At 41.9% G+C, this 19297-nt stretch overlaps 1 protein-coding gene across 1 annotated transcript in view; it reads right to left on the bottom strand.

Annotated features, from left to right (window-relative positions):
• Window positions 1-19004, bottom strand: part of ADGRD1 (adhesion G protein-coupled receptor D1) — a 550408-nt gene extending 531404 nt beyond the window's left edge. Inside the window, exons 1-2 of the mRNA XM_075274895.1 lie at window positions 18609-19004; window positions 4473-4509 (exon numbers count right to left, since the gene is read on the bottom strand). Coding sequence (XP_075130996.1) covers window positions 4473-4509; window positions 18609-18674 — 103 coding nt within the window. The 5' untranslated portion in view covers window positions 18675-19004. The remainder of the gene's footprint in view (window positions 1-4472; window positions 4510-18608) is intronic.
• Between the last annotated feature and the right edge of the window lie 293 nt (window positions 19005-19297).

The following is a 19297-nucleotide window of genomic DNA, read 5'->3' as shown; positions in this document are numbered from 1 at the left end:
AAAATTCGATAAAATTATACTTATCAAGTCCACGAGTGACGGTCGGGCTGGATTCTCCTTGAAGTCTTCTCCCAGCGCAGCGTCCCCGCGTCTTCTTCCGGCTGGAATTCACGCGCGGACATGCGCAGTCAGCTCTGCCCAGCCCGACGCCTGAGCAGAGCCGACTGAGCCGACTGCGCATGCACGGAGAAGACTTCTAAAGGTAAGAGAAGAACCAGCGTTGATTGGCAGAATGTATAGCATTCTGCCAATCAACGCTGGTTCTGCATCGAACCTTAAACTTCGAACAGCTAGTAGTGTTCAATAGAGTACGAGTATTTCGAATACCGTAGTATTCGATCGAACACCTACTCGATCGAACACTACTCGCTCATCTCTAGTCACTATGTTAATGAGTGGGGGTCCATCCCATATCCATAAGTTAGGACTTACATCTCATTTTTACGCTTGTGACTGGTCATTGGAGGTTTCAATTTGCACATCATTCTGCTCTTTCAGCTAAATACCCCACACACATCGTACTTTCAGCTTATACATTATATGGTCTGGAACCAGAATTTAATCTTGCATACATTAGAGGAAGACTCAGCACATATTTTATTTTTATGTTCCACTACATGTGCAATACAGTCCAGAAGAAAATGCTATAGTTTAGCTGACCCCATGTTTAAGGATTCAGCATATGCTTTGAATATTCAACTTCTGAATAACCACAAGGGATAAGGTGGACTTGAAGAATAGATTATAGCATGGAAAACCGCTTGACATTACTACCGGTAAAGCATTCCCAGAGGCAATAGAGCCAGATCTGCTAAAAAATCCACCATTATATGGATTGTTTCATTTGTTTAGAAACTTGTTTTCGCGTAAGTTTTTCAGTTCTATGCCAGTTTATAACATACAGAAATCACATTCAACACTGACATATTCAACTTAATATGTGTATTCAGACCCTTGAACTGTGCCAAGTAAATTGTAGCATGCTCTACTTTTGTCATGTGTGAAACACGCCCCACTGAAGTCAAAGGATCATTGAAAAATGTTACATTATACAAGAGCCATCAATGTTCAGTCTGTTTTTCACTGGTGGTTGCTAGGAAACACTGAAGAAAAGCCTCAGGTTTTTTTTCTTTTCACTGAAGCAAAAACTGATAAGAAACTGATGAAAACTGATGTCATTTGATTATAAAAATAGAACTCTAAGTGAAAGTTCACATGGAGTTTTTTGGTCAGGGTTTTGAGGCCGTATTCACCTCAAAGACAGCTCCCATTGAAATCAATGGGAGCCGCTCAGGTCTTTTTTCCGGGAGCCGTTTTTTCCGGCTACCAGAAAAAAGAAGCAAGATGCTCATTCTTCAGGCCGAGTCTTCTCGCAATTCGGCCTGAAGATACACCCTCCTCCGGACTAGGCCCATTCATTGGGCCTAATGCGGTGCAGAGTGCGCGGCTGGATGCCGATGCAGTACACTGGCTTTAAGCCGCAGCTACCCAGTTTTTGGATCGGAACCTGAGGCGGCCTCCACCTCAGATTCCAATCCAAAAAACCCTGTTTGAACTTACCCTAAGGCCCCATGCACATGACCGAGTGTGCACCGATGTGGGGCCAAGTTTGCAGTGGAATGCAATCAGGTGACACTTGGATGGATATCCGAGTGTCATCCAAGTGCAATCTCCAGCAAAGTTGGCCCCAAAATGGGTGTATGCTTGCTCATGTGAATGAGGTCTAAAGGAAAACTAATTCAACAGTGAATTGCATCGGTGTCTGTTGTTCTGGTCTGTCAAAGGATTGTCTGCCAAAAATAAAGGCCTGTTTGTGGGAAGACCTTTGCCACTTGCTGCATAAAAAGCAGAGCCAGACATTATAAAAACACAGGCTCATTAAAGGGGTTGTCCCATCACAAGAATCCTATCTATACTGCTTGTTAATGTGAATGTAAGACTTTTCCTAAATACATTGCTTCAGCAAAACTGCTTTGTTTGGCCACTATCTTACTTTATTCATTTCTCTGTTGACACAGCCCTGACTTATCTGGTCAAAAGTCAAGTGATGTATCTGCTGCTCTCAGGGGGGAGGGAGGAGGGGCTAATTGCACGGGAGCAAGCCTGAAGGGGGGGTAGTTTATACTTTTGGGGGGGGGGGGGCCGCCAATACAGACCCGGCATCCGCTGTAATAGAGAGGTGGATACCGGGGAGTGTAGACACCGGCACAGGTGCCTGCAACATCGCTACGCTCCTGCCCTGCATGAAGCCAGCAGCGGCAGGAGCGATGCTGCTATTCCGGAGGGGAGGGGGGCAGAGGAGCGGAATAGCAACTGGCTTCATGCAGGGCAGGAGCGTAGCGATGTTGCAGGCACCTGTGCCGGCATCTACACTCCCCGGCATCCGACTCTGTATTACAGTGGATGCCAGGTCTGTATTGCACTGTGAAGGCTGTACGTCCGATGCCTAACTGCATCAGGAGCACACATGCAGGGCCAGCAGCATAGAAGCAACGACTTCTCGCCGCTGGCTTTGCATATATAACCCTGCCCACCAATGACGCAACGAAGCTGGAAGAAAGAAGAATTTACAGCAGCGAAGACTGGTGAGTATGTGACGTGGGAATACCCCTTTAAGGAAGATTCATCATCCCCTGTAAGCCTGTTTCTGCCAAACAAGGGATGGAAAAAAAATTTTTGCAAATTGAGTTTTTACACAAAAATGTCCTCTTTTTTATTTTCTTTTGCACCGCCTTCACTTTTTTGGAAGACGGGTGGCAAAGGACATGGTGTGTCATCATGAAGTAAGTGCTCCCTGTGCTGGCACAGGAGACATCAAGACCAGAGTAAAATACGATAAATATCTGCCAAAATTTATTACAAATCACAGGACTTTTATTAAAACCAGAAAACACATTTACCTTATGATCACGTATGTAAATCACCTCAGTGGTTTTTGAATGAGCCTGCTTTTATTCATATGTTAATTAGGCTCTTGGTGCACCCTGGAAGTCTCATTGTGCACTCCCTGTGCTATTCTTTCCTACGTATGTGTACAGAACAGGCTGCTGCTGATGATGACTTCCTGCTTCATGTTTGCACACACAAATAGGAGAGAATATCAGAGAGCAGTGCTGCTGGGAACTTCCTGTGCTGTCTGGAAGCTAATTAGCATATGAATAAAAATGGTCTCATTCAAAAACCACTGAGGCAATTTATATACAAAAGGTGTGGGTGAAATAGTCTTTCTAAAGGCTATACAAGTAAGTGCTTAGTTAAAAATGACTTTTGCCAATGAAAGAGCCCCTTTAATCGTATTCAGGCGGAGCACTGCTCTTTTATAGCACGCTAGTCTAGTCAATTGCTGAACATGGGTTCCATGCCAGCTGGAGCAGTAGCTTGGTTGTCTAATGGAACGCAAGCTACTGCTCCAATGAGACAGGAGGAACTTCCAATTCTGGCCATTAACCGCGACCATGTTGCATTGAGGGATGTAAATGGATTACCATGAGAAGTGTGTGTCTGATGAAAGCCCCATGATCTGCCATCTTTGTTACAAGGAGTGGGTTCTAATAGGATTCCAGTTTTACAACAACAGGCATAATACACTGCAGTAGGTACTACATGTGGAACACATGGTGTTTAGTAACATTGTAGCAGAAAATCCTTCCAGTAGATGAGATGGTTAGGACCAGGTAACGGTACACTCCCTGGAGTAGGAGAGGTTCTCCTTTACTGTACCTTAGCCTGTCATCTCCTTTCCTGGTGATGGGCTGGTGTTAACACTGTAGATTTTAGTTTTCTCTTGGTCAGTACAATAAGATGTAGGGCTTGCAGGTGTCGAACTTGGGATTTGTGTTTGTTGTGTTGGTATGATAAGATGTAGTATATGAGTTACAAATGGGTATAGTAGCTAGGTGGGGAGCTATAAATGAGGCTGAACCAGTCAATGTACTAACATGTATACAGTGTATATATTATATTTTAGACTAATCACTTGTTATATTGTTGCATTTGTCCTTTGGTTATAATTGTTATGTTGTATGTTTATTAATATTATGTTTATAATTTTATTAATTAAAGAACTACAGAAATCATAAAGTGTTCCGAAATAAATACAAACAAAAAAAACTAAAGTTTTTTCCATACTAAAGTCAATTTTTATCAAAAAAAATAAATTCTATAACAACCCAAACTATAAAATTATTGTGTTATTTATCTCACACAGTGAATACTTGGAAAATGTTACAAATCCAAGAATTGTTGTTATACAGTATGTTCGCCCTACATTCACAACAGTGCTGTATAAATAAATGCTCAAGCCTTTCAATATACATTCAGGTTTTCATCTATTTGCCATTCACTGTCCACTTGTATCTCAGCAATCCATTTAATAAGAATATAAGACTTAATTACATTTAACTATAATAAGTGCAATTCTTGACTTCAGCAATCAATAGTGATCGTCATGAGAGAGAATGAAGATTGCTCACCTGGATGACCCTGTGCCTTGGTGTAATTCCCTTGAGCCTATAATAAAGAAAACATAAGAATTAAAGTAAGATACGGTAGTACAAAGCAGAAGGTCCATTGATAGGTAAAGTATAAAGATAATATAAATATTTTCCAGAAATTCTGCCACCAGTTGTGCCTAAATGCATTGGCACAGCTTTTATCCAACATATCTATGTTTATCTATGATTTAGGGTTCTAAGTAAAAATATAAAACACAACAGCACGTGACTACAGTCACATACAGTATACAGACTGGCATGTACATATTTATAGCACTCATTTAACTAAGAATATTCTGATAAAAATAACAGAATTTTGAGGGGGGAGAGCTGCGATGTATCAGAGCTCGAAAGCTACTTCTGAAGTTTCTTTTGGCTCCTTTCCATGCAATGAATCACTGTTTAGTACATTTGGAATATTTCTATGTGTTCTAGGGAAATGGCACTTCAAAGTGAAAAGTTCAATGAACACAAAAATGTGGAGTTCATCCTCAACAACTGTACATTAATAATATATCAGGGTATCATGGCATTTATCTAAATATCACACCAGGTGCGGCTAATCAAATGCCGTGACTACCTCTATAAAAGCAGAAGTTTTGGCAGTTTACTGATGGGGGCATTCAGGTGTGTGTAAACACAATGCCAAGGAAGAAACCATCCAGCAACCTTGGAAGGGTTAAGGCTATTTACTATTTGAAGTTCATCATTCTACAGTAAGTGACAACATTCCAAAAAGTTGACAATGTGAAAAGTTTCTTCCAGGAATTTTGTTAATGATCATCTTAAAAGTGCATTTGTTCACTATGAATCTGTGCCACTATTTTGGTGCACAAAACTAGCAAACTGGTGATTTGCAACTTTTTAGGAGAGTCACCACCTAATAGAGGAACGCTACAAATATCATCTATATTAAAGCCTATTAAAAACTGTGGGGGGATAGTCTCAGTAGTAGCAGTGGACCCAGACAGTCAGAGGCAGACACAAAAGTTAAAGTCCAACAGGTTTTACCACATACGTTTATTTTCCAAAACAAAACAAACCTTACCTTTCAGGCAAAAAAAAATAACAGAAATCCTGCTCGTCTGAGCTACTACCTAAACAAAGAATGTCCTAACTGTACGTGAGACTTGCTTCAGCCACACGGTCAGTATATAGCAAAAAACAATGACAGCGTGAACTGGAGCCTCACCAGTCTTCTCAATATGAGCACAGAACCCGTCTCCTCCACACTTCCCCAGGAACTGATTAGGACAGAGGTCGTGTCAACCTTTTATAGGCCTTTACCTCCATTTGAAGGCTCCTCCCTAGTAGGACAAGAAGGGGTTAACAGAAAGTCCTTCTCACAGCTGAGGTTTTGTTACAGACGTCTGTGTTGTAACCTCACTTACCACATATAAGTGAGGAATCTGGGGGAGATATTGCGACCTTCCAGAATTTTACCAGTCACCTCACAAAACTCAAAAAATATATTATCAGTATTCCAATACCTTAAAGTAAAAATTCTATTCTGAAATATTCTCCCTGCACTTGAGCTCCTAAATGATTTACTCACATGCACGGAATTGCATGTTCTACAAGTACATATACCCATGTAGCTGTGTATTAGTGGGAGGAAGGGGGACGGGGAGATTCATGCTCAAAATATTCATGGGAGTTTTTCCTTAATAACAATTTTCTGAGCTCTTAACTTCTGATGCAACAATGATTGTTATGTCAGTGTGGAAACGCATTAGAGCTCTTAGTAGATGCAGTACATGGCTAGCAATATTGTCATAATGGAATGCTAGGTAGATGTATATTGCTGATCCTAATAGATAAATACATTGCTAAAAAGTGACCCAGACGTGAGTAATGTGAGCTGGGTTTTAATGCTTGTTTCATGTTACCATAGCCTCCTGGTGGTCTCCATTCTAGTCCATTGAATTCTCTATGATTCTGTGGCTATATCCAGCCCCATCATCCCATCCAGTTCTACATCACCATTGCTGGTCTCCATAATTAAGACCTGTAGCTTGTACCTAATACTAATCTGACAATATATAGGGTTCAGGCTACATTAGAGATTCAGGCTATATTTATGTCCATACAATACGTTATAGGGAACATTGGTGCTTTTGTTTCTAACAGGGCTATAAAGCAGCAAATTGGTATTGCTGAAGGTATTGGAATACTGCTAATACCCCCTAATATATTTTTGGAGTTTTTGATTATTTGTATCTTTTAATACGCTTTAATACAGATGATGTTTTTAGCGTCCCACTATTAGGTAGTGACTCTCCTATTTTGGTATTGTTTTTTTGTCCCAGTATCAATATAGTGAATGCATTTGTGTTAGTTGATTTAACATATTTTTTTAATATTAAAATAGCAGGATAGTTTTATATACTTCTAGGGCACCGCAGTATTCATATTTATCATATTTGTTTGTTATTTTATCAGATTTGGATACAGATATTTTATAATTGTATTTTCATCAAGCCTCTAGGCATTCTAACTACTTTCATGGATACTTTCATAAGACTCTTTGAAAGAAGATGATTTTATTTTGACAGGTTTTGAATACTGTATAATTATAAGATTTATGATAGTTTGTACCATTGAAACAAATAAGAGCCTCACTACAAAGACAGCAAAAGGAAGGAGCGGTGCGCAGGATAGTGAGCCTCTCTGCAGTGCCGACAGTCTGTTGAAAGACAGTAACTTAAGGTGCTTTCCAGGCCGAGTTGGGCTTTTCATATTGATTTTTGGGATTTTATGGGATTTTTGATAATGATCCTTCATAGGTCATCAATATTGGATCAATGGGAGTCTATCCTATGCCATATCTATATACTGACCCAAACCAAAATGTGGGTACAAAAGGAATGGGAAATATATTGGAAGCTCTTAAATGTCTCTCTTCTTCTTAACCCACTCCTGACTTTGGCAACATGATAACTTTCTGCCTTTGACTGCAGCAGAGGTATGATAGGGACAGAAAGTGCGCAGAGGAAAATTCTGATGACTTTCGGCGGTCTTTTCCGCATGCACTTTTTGGCTGCAGCCCGCTACGTGAGGCTTTACCCTTAACATCCTTTCTGGAAAGAAAGTATTTTGCATGGAGTGACCATTGGCCATTTTTTTTATGGTGAATTAATCTAAAAGTTTGGCATGGGGTGGTATAGAGCCAGTTATACATCACATGTTTAGGTGCTTAACTCCAGTAGTTTTTATTTCAATACCCTTTTTATACTAAAATACTCAAAAATGTAAGGAAAGCAGAAACACAAGGAAAAATAGAAGGTGGGGGGAATTGAAAACACTGTTGGGCTGTATATGTGTGGGTCAGCAATGACAGATTTCACAGGCTCCAGAAGTTAAAGTTCAAAAACAGTTTGTTTTTCAACCAACAGCACGGTGGTATCCAAGTTTAGAAGACACTTGTATAAGTTCATGGCAAAATAATACAAAACAAAATACCTGTCTGTCTGGGCACTAACTAGAAAGAAGGTTACATGGGGGGATGGGGGATAGCAGCTAGACCTGGGTTCAGATATGTTTAGGGAAGAGTCATACTGGACTGGGCCAGCTCCAGGTTTTTATGGGCCCTTGGGCGACAGAGCCTCAGTGGGCCCCCTTGTAAAGGAGGCGGGGGAGTCGAGACACTGTGCATCGCAGATGAAGCGAGTGACGTCACGCAAGAGTGTGGCATCACCAACGCCATACCTCCCAACTTTTGAAGAGTAGAAAGAGGGGCAAAATGTGCGGCATGCTCTGCGTGCTGTGGCAAATTTAGCTCCACCCACTTTTATGTTGACTCCGCCCATTCTCATTCATTTTTCATGTGCTCCCACACAGTATAATCCTCCTACAGTCACCCGTACATTATATGCCCCCCCTCCATCTCTCCCCCAGTTTCATATACACCCTTCCTCTGCCCCCAGTTTCATGTCCCCCCCTCCATCTCTGTCCCCAGTTTCATGCCATTCTCCCCCTTCATCTGCCCACAGTTTCATGTTCCCTGTCTCTGCCCCAGTGTCATGCTGTTCCACCCCCCCATCTGCCCCAGTGTCATGCTGTTCCACCCCCCCATCTGCCCCAGTGTCATGCCATTCTCGCCCCCTTCATCTGCCCCAGTGTCATGCCGTTCCCCCCCTTCATCTTCCCTAGTATCATGTCGTTCCCCCTCTCCTTCATTTGCCCCCCAGTTTCATTGGGCCTCCTCCATCTCTGTCCCAAGTTTCATGCCGTTTTCCCTCCTCTTCATCTGCCCACAGTTTCATGTCCCCCCATCTCTGCCCCAGTGTCATGCCGTCCCCCCCCCATCTGCCCCAGTGTCATGCCGTTATCTCCCCACCCCCTTCATCTTCCCCAGTGTCATGCCGTTCCCCCCCTCCCCTTCATTTGCCCACCAGTTTCATGGGCCCCCTTCATTATGTTCCACCTTAGTGTTTAATACAAAACAAACATTTACACTCACCTTCCATCGCTCCCCCGCTGCTCCTCTCTCCGCTCTCTCACTCCATTCACATAGTTGTAGGCACGATGTGACGTCATCACATCACGCCTACACACGCCGAAGCCGGGCTGCAGCGTTAAAGCAGGAGCTGAGCTCACAGCTCCTGCTTTAATTGCCTATGTATTCAGCTCATCGGCGTCCGTCGGACGCCGATGAGCTGAAATCGGGACAGGCAAGTGCTGGGGCGGGAAAGTGCCGAGGGGCCTCCAGAGGCTCTGTGGGCCCCAGCACTTGCCCGACTATGCCATGCGCTGACGCCAGCCCTGATACTGGAGTAGGTGAAGGAATGGCATGTCCCAATACCAACTTATATGCCATTCTGTAACAATCCAGCTCATACAACACTTTAAAAAAACTGTTTTCTAGATTCCATTACCTCACATAGCTGGGAAGTTTGGGATATATACCCCCACAAGCACTTTACCAAACATTGTGTTATAACTGCCACTGTTGTATCGTGTAAAAGAAAATAATTGATTCAGAGATCAGATTAGAATTAAAATTATCCCCAATGCCAGAATAATAATCAACCAGATGTACATAAGAAATGTAACACCTGCCAGATTCTGAGGGAGTGCAGAGAGTGCAGACACCCCAGGGCCCAGGCGCCTTAGGGAGCCCATAAGCACTGGCATCAGTATTGAGATTGCAGCTTCCATTTGGCCATAAACCAAGGAGACCCACAGATTACCCTAACCACACTAAGATGGATTAAACTCCTTCGCACCCGTAACCAACACGATGAAGAATTCTCTGTAGGGATGAGGTAGGAGACCCCAGACAAAAGATTGTATCAGGCACACAAGACTTTAGATACGCCACTGCGATTATGCCACCAGTGTTGATTGTAACATTACATCACTGTGGCAGAATATGTTGCACATGGATCTGTATATGTAAGTAATGTACGTATTATCTTATCTAGTAATTTTGCCATCGTCAGAGCAATTAAGCATGGGAAAAGCAGTAGGTGACGACAAAAAATGTGCAAGTATAGTGTTTAATAAAAAAAAAAATTCCAATTTAAAAACTAATACTGATTTACACACTATGTAAGCTAAAACAAATTTTGCATTTTAAACAAGGTCTGACATATCAGTCAGGGTGGGTTCACATCTGCACCCAGTCTCCGCTTTGTGGGTTTCCATCTTCTGCCGACAGGAGACGGAAACCCAGCAGTCAGTGTCCGCCCGTGAGCGTCTTCTGGTCTCCATGTCGAAACCAATTTTTTAACCGGACACAATGTCCTGCATGTCCGACTTTGTGTCCAGTTAAAAAGAAACAGTTTCGCCGTGGAGAGGCAGAAGATGCTCACGGGCGGACACTGACTGCTGGGTTTCCGTCTCCTGTCGGCAGAAGATGGAAACCCACAAAGCGGAGGCTGGGTGCAGATGTGAAATGAATAGGTTTGAAAACTGACTGCCGGTTTCTGTCTCCTGTCCAGTTTCTTGGGCAGAAGAAGGAAACCTGAATGCGGAGACTGGGAGCAGATGTGAACACGCCCTCAGTTTGCTGACTTTTTATGCAATTTAGAGTAAAGGGTTATTTAATAAAATATTTGAGTCCAGTATCACTGCTACTAGAAGTCAAGAAGGACTGTTGCCCTATTTCTAATTTGTTCATGAATGTGACTATATAAGATATACAAGCATGTCCCGTATATTAATATGCAATGACATGCAGGTAAGCTACTGTACTCCTGAATATATATACCTATATATACCGTACCAGGCAATGTCCTGTACAACATTCAACCCTTTAGAAAAAAAACACTTCTATAACATACTACAGGACTGACCTGTGACTAGATGGCTGGAAGAAAAGGTGCAAAAATCCAAATGCAGTACAAGGGACAAAAAAACAATAAAAAGTTCCCATGTACCTGTAATTGTAAGACATATATATGGAAATAAATATTTCCGCTCACTATTTATACTGCATTGTTACAGTGGATTGACTGATCAGAACCCATTTGTGATTTTCTAATAGTTTACTTCCTTCAGACTAAAGCTGCACATAACACACTGCAGTGAAAAAGTGATGAAGAAAAAAACAGGCAGAAATGCATCGCAGTTTTTCCCACAGTGCTTTCCACAGAAAGTCTGCTGAGGTTCAATTATACCTATAGGGAAACTGCCTGCGTTTCCATATGTATAATTGACATGCTGTGATTTCCAGCTGCGCATATTTTTCTGCACTGTGTGGATGAGATTCGCTAGAATCCCATCTACTTTGCAGTGACTGTAAAACTCTGTGGTTTTTGCCATGACATATCTGCCACAGTTAAAGTATGGGGTTTGTGCCACGTGGGGCCCCTGCCATACAGGCCTCCTAGCATTTTTCTTACAGATAACCTATTCTCAAGATACGTTATCAGTTTCTGGTTGGTGGGGTCCAATGCCTAAACCTCACACCAATCAGCTGACCTGGGTGTGTTTGGGCCCCGGAAGCTTTAGAGATGGATGGAGCTGGAAGAAGCTGCTCCATTTGAAGTAATAAGCACAGTACTGCAGTAGCCTAATGTTACTGCTATATAGGTCATAAATATGAAAAACGCTGGGGAGGCCCCTAAACCCCGTTAAGTTACTTGATGTTGATGTTGCAACATGACACAATAATACTCCTGACTGCAATCTCCTGTAATGTCATAGCTACTGTAATGTCATATCTACAGAACAGATTACCTGACTGAAACTTATTAGTGATGTCACAACAGCTTTCCTGAATAAAACAAAACTTATGATATCACTACAGTTACTAGATGGTGATAAATCTACACCTACAATTCACTTGCAATATAGCAACAGTTACCTACAGAAAGCTTACTTGCAATGTCACAGTAATACTGTAGACTGAAATACACATGCGACGCTAGAGCATTTATGTTACAGAAATTTATAAGTGATGTCACTACAACTTACATGACATAAAGGTATATGTGATGCCATAGCTACAAGAATATTATTTGTATGTCTTAAGAGTGTGGAAGGAAACTGGAGTATTCAGAAGAAACCCACGCAAACACGAGGAGAACAAACAAGCTCCATGCAGATGTTGTCCTTGGCAGTGGTGAACCAAGCCTCTGTGCTGCCTGAGGCGGATGATCAACAGATGCCCCCCCCCCCAAGACTGAATACCAGGAGGGGTAAGGGTTACAAATGGTTTCCTGGGCTGCCCCAAGCTATCTCTCTCCTCCCCCGTGGCCCGCCGAAGATGCTTAGGTCAGCCAAAATGCCGCCCCCTGCAGCTGAGACAATAATGCCGCCTGAGGCTATCACATCACCTCGCCTCATTAGAGGTGCGGCGCTGGTCCTTGGGAGCATTAATACGGTTTTTAGTAGGCCCCCATTACAGCTATACAGGATATATATATATATATATATATATATATATATATATATATATATATATATATATGCTCACTGCAACAAATTCTTATTTCCATACTTGCATGAATGGATAAAGAAAAGTATTTCCCAAGGTAAGTCTTGAAAATTAGGAAAGGCTTTCCCAAGACCTGTGTTTGGGAAATACTTTCCTGATCCCCCGGGATAGGTTGTAATCCTCCATTCACACTAAATATGCATCTTATGCACAGAACCCTAAAATAAATGTACAGTATGTGGCTTACCGTACCTATATATTGCCAGCCAGTTTGTGCTCGGTTAACCATGGCATACATTATAATAGTATTTTCCCAAAGGATGAACTATTGTACCTTCACATTGTAAGATGTGAGCTTTCAGGTATCATGCACCAAACAAGTCTGCTAGGTGTATTTTGCACTGTCGAGCATGTGAAGAAAATACTTTTCCGAAAATACCCTTTGTGTTGTAATGGTGTTACATATCAGTGATCAGGCATAAACCAATATGGGGTGGGGGTGCCAAATACTTGTATGTCAGTGTGTTATATTTTCAGAATATGGCACGGTGGTGATAAAATTTTTACTACTTTTGTTGATGTAAACATGACCATTTTTATAATGAGTGCCCTTATGTATCATCATGCCTTGTAATTAGTGAATCATTACTTCACTATTATCTAAGAAGGATTGATTGATTGATTGATTGATTGATTGATTGCTACTTTAATACCAAGCCAAATATGTACAGATAAATACTGTATCCAAGCAAGCTCCGCTCATAGACATTTACATTTGTAGTTTACTTGTTAATCCGTGTGTCAGTTTGGAGGTAAACACAGCTTTGTCTGAAAAAACATGACTCCTCTTTTGTACAGATTTCCTGCATGGCTATATGAAGTTCTGTCAGATATTTTTGAGTAACCAACTACAAACTGTTAGGGTAAGTTCACACAGGGTTTTTTGGATCGGAACCTGAGGCGGAGGCCTCAGGTTCCAATCCAAAAGCCGGGTAGCCGCTCCGGATTAGGCCCAATGAATGGGCCTAGTCTGAAGGAGGGAGTGTCCTCAGGCCGAATTGCGAGGCGACTCGGCCTGAAGAATGAGCATCTCGCTCCTTTATTCCGGGAGCTGTTTCTTCTGGCTCCCGGAAAAGACTACTGAGCGGCTCCCATTGATTTCAATGGAAGCCGTCTTTTTGGTAAGGATTTTGAGGCTTGATATGGCTTCAAAATCCTGACCAAAAAACTCTGTCTGAACTTACCCTTACTTTGTTATCATTGATAAAGTTGTAGTTTGTTACAAGAGCCGTTCCATACTTGTAGAGTTGGGTTCACACCTGCATCTGGTTTCTGTTTAGGTTTCTTTTCCCCATTCCGCTTTTCTCTCCGCATTTTTCGGGCTGAAACTGGGTGGAAATTCCATTATAGTCTACGGTAACCACTTTTTAAGCAGATTGGGTTTCCATTTTTCGGGTCCCCAAGCAGACCCGAAGAGCAGAAACTGGAATGCTGGTGGGGAAACTATCATCACTCTCAAATGTAGGAAATTTTGTCACTGATCAGGAGTCCCCCCCCAATTATTCAGTGAGTGAAGCAGAGGATGTCAGTAAGGAGCCTAGGTAAGCTGGAAAACAACCTTTTGCCATCAGTGAAGATGACCATATTGGTCACTCCCATGAAGACTAAAGTCTGACGTCAGCCAGTCAGACCATTCATTAGCATACCAGATCATCAGGAAAATTACCAAAATCATCCAAAATCTAATGTGTATGGCCAGCTTAAGACATGAATGGAAGTGTAACTTAGCTCTAGTGAGTAGTTCATGGGGTTATATTCATGATTCATTTATGTAAAGACAGGTAGGACATTACATTCACATCTGAAACTATTTTCTTTGCATTGTAATTATGAAGAACCATTTCATGGTTCTACTATCTCAGCTTGTTTTTGCAGTTTTTAATGCTTTAGTTTTGCTCATTTAGGCTAAGGACTCACGTAGCGCCTGCAGCAAAAAGGCGCTGCAGGAAAAAACGCTGCAGCAATGCATCACCGTTCTTCCTGCAGCACTTTTCACAGAAAGTAAAGGAAACCTATACTGACTTTCTGCTTCACTAGACCACTTTGCTGTGACTGTAAAACGTTGTGGGGTTTTTTATACATCGTTTCTGCTGCTTTTTTTTGTTGCAGATTTTGTTGCGTTTTTTTGAGAAGAAGGGAGAAGTATAAGAGATTTATATTTCCTATTTCTTTTGCAGATGCATCTTGGTTTGGTTCAAAAACCGCTGCAAAATCTGTAACAAAAAACGCTGCATTTCCAAAACGTGGGGTCTTAGCCTGGGACTAAGGATCCAAGTGACGTCCTACAGCAAAAAAGCACTGCAGGAAAAGCCGCGGCAGCAATGTACAGAAAGTTCGCAGACGTTTCCTTTCCTTCTGGTTCAGTTATATCTACAGGTAGTCCTCAGGTTACGACGGTCTCAGGTTACGACGTTTCATGGTTACGACTAGTGATGAGCAAGTAGGTCCTTGCTAGTTGGGAGTGCTGGCAGCTTGCATTTATGCGGGAGCTGACTTTTTCTCATAGGAATCCATTGGCCAGCGTTGATTGGCCAATGTACAGCATTCAGCCAATCAATGCTGGTTCTGCTGGAGGCTCGTCTGTGAGGAGGCGGAGTCTAAAATCAGACCACAATGGAGACTGCTGTGGTCCGATTTTAGACTCCGCCTCCAGCAGAACCAGCGTTGATTGGCTGAATGCTGTACACTGGCCAATCAACGCTGTTCAATTCATTCCTATGCAAAAAGTAAGCTCCTCGTAAGAGCAGGTTGCCAGCTATCCTGACTAGCAAGTACGAGCCTGCTGCAGAACCAGTGTTGATTTGCCGCAGGCTCGTCTTTGCTAACTGGGAGAGCTGGCAGCTGCAAGCTGCCAGTTCTCCCTGTACAGTATGTGATTTAGTGTGCAGCAGCTCGGAACCGAGGAAGACTGTACTGTACTGTATATGGTACAGTCTTCCTCGGTTCCGAGCCGCTGCACACTAAATCACGTTGATCCGTTCCTACGTGGCATTGTATGGTACATGTTTCCGACTTACGTCGAAATTCGGTTTACGATGCCGCGTAAGAATGGATCAACGTCGTAAGTCGAAGACTACCTGTATAGGGAAACTGCCAGCGTTTTCGTAGATATATTTGACATTCTGCGATTTCTAAAACTGCATATTTTCCTGCAAAGTGAGGACGGGACTCGCTAGACTGTAAAGCACTGCTTTTTTTGCGTAGTGTTTCCACTGCAGGCAAACTGTTGCATTTATGCCACGTGGGGCCCCGGCCTGAGAGTGTATTCAGGATGGTCAGGTCAGGTGCAAAACTGGTTCAAATTGTTTCAAAACCACATCAGAAAAACTGTGTGCAGATTGTGGTTTGTGGTGACATTTTTCATTTTAGAGGTGAAATCATAAATAAATTTAAGGCTAGGGCCCCATATGGCGTCCTGTAGCAAAATAGTGCTGCAGGAAAAATTGCAGTGGCAACACATTGTGGTTCTTCCTGCAGCACTTGAAACAGAAAGTCCGCAGAGGAAACCTCTGCAAACTTTCTGTGTATATTAAACCTATGGGGAAACCGCCGGCGTTTCCAAAGGTGTAATGAATATGCTGTGATTTCCAAAACCACGCCAGTTTGGGAAATCACAGTGTGTCTGCAGTGCAGAAAGTCTGCAGAGGAAAACTCTGCAAAAGTGCAATGAAAAACACTGCGGAAAAAAAACCACGATGCGGTTCTGCAGCATTTTTTTGCAATGTTTTTTTGCTGCATTTCGCTATGTAAGGCCTTAGCCTAAATGGGGAAAATCTCATCAAAAACAGCTGAAAGGTTATAATGGAGCGCGCTTTTTTAAAAATAATAATAATAATGGATTACTAAAGTATCCCGCCAGCATGGTTATCCAATGCTACTGCACTCGCACATCTCTGAAGCTGTAGACACAATGCTGCTCCATACCTGGTGTTCTTGGCTAAACTACTTAATATCAAACAACTTTCATCATTTTATACTTAGTTCACACTATAATTTTTTAAATTTAAACTATAATTCATAGAATTTATAATTACATTGTGCAATCCCATTCATTACTATATGACATAAACTGATAAAGGGAAGCAGTCAAAATAGAAAAATTAAAGCTTAACCCTTTTTTTGGCATTGAAAGGGTTAACCCATCTCTGATGATGCACAGTAGGGTGTATAATCAATCACGCTGCCTTCTTTGAGTTATCACCAGATAATTAACACACAAATAATGATGGGCCATTAAAATAGTTAATGCTTAATATGTCGCTTGGGATTTATGTTTGCATTGCTGATCCCGTCACTAGATCAGTTATCTAAGGGAAGCACTGATCTTTACAAAAAAAAACACAGATGTGGATGTCACCCTAGTGCTGACCAGATGACAAGGGAAATATGCTGTGCTGCTGAATGGATGGAATAAGTTGCAGGCAGACTTGACCGGGGCTTTCCTAGTAAGTAATGTCCCAGCTAGAGAAGAATAGAAGATGCTGGATATATCCAGATCGGCTGCTAAACCCGGCAGTGATGAAGTGTGAATCACACATTACTTTTACATTTTCCTTTCCAATCAGTACCATAGACATTTCTGGGCACATAAATCAGTGTATTGGCTGAGCAAATTCTAAGGGAATGTCTAAAGTGGTGAAGTACATACAATCTATGCATTACCTAAAATACTGAGAGTGGCTACGTCAACCCGGCAACTTATAGCAAGACATGTACAAGTCACACAATTGGAAAATGTGTGTGGCTTGCTGTTGCTTGACTGGATTATTATGGCATGATTTTGCTGTGAGTTACATGCAATCGCAACCCATTAGACAGTACAAAAACATCATGCTACAAGTGAATAACAGTCACACAGTACTTATATTGCTACTCACAATCAAAACTCCTACAAGCTTAAATTTTTGTCATATTGCATGCCGCAATGTGATCATATTCCAAATTACTACACGTAATGTCACAATACAACATTGCGAATTTCATGTTGCCCGAGGCCTCATGCACACTATAGAGAAGAGCAGCCATGTGCTGGACGCTTTGGTATCTCCCACCGCACAGCCGAATGTAGAACACATTCATTTTAATGGGGATATTAATATGTCCGTTTTTCTGATGGTGCATTTGCGACCACAGCAGGAGAACCGTTCAGGAAGCTGGACTGTCACGGTGACCTTATAGGCACCAGAACTCCCAGGAGAGGTGCACAGGGTAATAGGTAGAGTCAGTTAGATGTGACGCACATTCTAACAAATTGTAATAAAAAAGTACACGTCCTATTTTTGTTTGTTTTCTTGTGTTTTTTTTTTTTTTTACAACATTCAGAAAAGTGCTTGCAATACGCTATAGTAAGAAAAACTGGCAAAATTTACAACAGCTGTTAAAATAGGTCTCTAGAGCAAGATGTCCTTCCAAATTTGTGAGATATTTTCAAGTATTCACTGTACAACTGAGACAAATTCCTGTTTTTCTGAATCTGAAAGTGACACACAAAACCCATCAGGCTTCTTGCACATAGCCGTATCAAGGCTCTGTGAGGGTCTCATACTGTGATATGATGCTATCCTATAGACACGTGCATAACCCCTTTTTGCCTCCTATTTTATATGGCACACAGAAGATTTTCCTTACAAATTCATAGGGAATGGTATCATGCTTTAAAACCTCACAGAGTCACATCAGAGCATGCACCAAAGTACTATGTACACTGAAATAATGGCAGATAAAACCATTACTATATTTAATAACATATACCATTTGTTGGAACAACAACTTTATTTAAGGAGTCCACACATTTTGTCAGTTTTCAGGCACAGCATATGTCGCACACCTATGACATGACAGAGCTTCCCCTTATCTCTATTAAGCACTCAGCATATGTTCCATCTGCTGTAGCTTTATCGATGTTCAGCGGCGGTCTCACAAATATGTCGCAGAAATCAAAGTTTTCAACAACAATGAAAATAATGTACAAATGACAGTAGTGATATGTGAGCTTTCTCCTTGAAATTAGAGAGAGAAGTAAAGGAAAAGAAGAGGAATAAGGAGTATAACAGAAGTGCAGGAAAGTCACCAAAGTGCTTAGAGGTATTCCATCTGTAGCATTCATGTGTGATAGAGTCACAAGTCACAGCACACCTTGTCAGGTAGAGGTTGTAGATCCAGATATTTACCTGATTTCCACATGGTCTCAAAACCAAAAAAGCAATCCAAGGAAAGAAGTGCAGTGAGTTCCCCATGACTTCTTGTGACAAGTAAAGTCTTCAGAACTAATGTCCCCCAGATGTGACGCTGCCCTGTGGACAAGTCCTTAACTGGTTTAATAAGTCTTTTCACTAAGGAGTCATTGACTCCTAGGAGATGCGGAGACCTCTGGCTGGTACATGTCTCACTCTGCTGCGATAAAAGTCTCCACTTCTCACTTCTCTGATGGGCAGAGAAATCCCAGCATAAGTGACTGCAGGTAAATACAGAAAAAGTCAGCCCTTAACTCTCAATACATGTGCTGATCATCCTGTCACCAGTGAGGAATGTAAGTCCAGACCCTGACAATGTGTATTCACCTCCATCCCACCAAATCCAGGGTGGGGAGAAGCCCTCAGTGATGTCATGTTCACTCCTCAAACTTTGTCCTATTCCACAACACTATTTATAACCTCACATTACAAGCTGTGTGCTGGGTCCTAACACCAGCCTGCTGAAGACAATAGTAACTAGCACACAGGAGTAGAACAGTTCATTCTAGTGTAATGTACTGCTGTTCTTTTCTAAACATGTCTTAAAGTGTATACAGATGGCGAAAAACTGTGTGAAGGCTGCATCTGGTACATGCACAGGATAATAAAGCGGAGCTGCTATGTAG

This window comes from Leptodactylus fuscus, chromosome 1 (genome assembly GCF_031893055.1).
Source record: "Leptodactylus fuscus isolate aLepFus1 chromosome 1, aLepFus1.hap2, whole genome shotgun sequence".
NCBI lineage: Eukaryota > Metazoa > Chordata > Amphibia > Anura > Leptodactylidae > Leptodactylus > Leptodactylus fuscus.
Note: the sequence above shows the minus strand (reverse complement) of the source record. Positions and strands in the feature narration are given on the sequence as shown.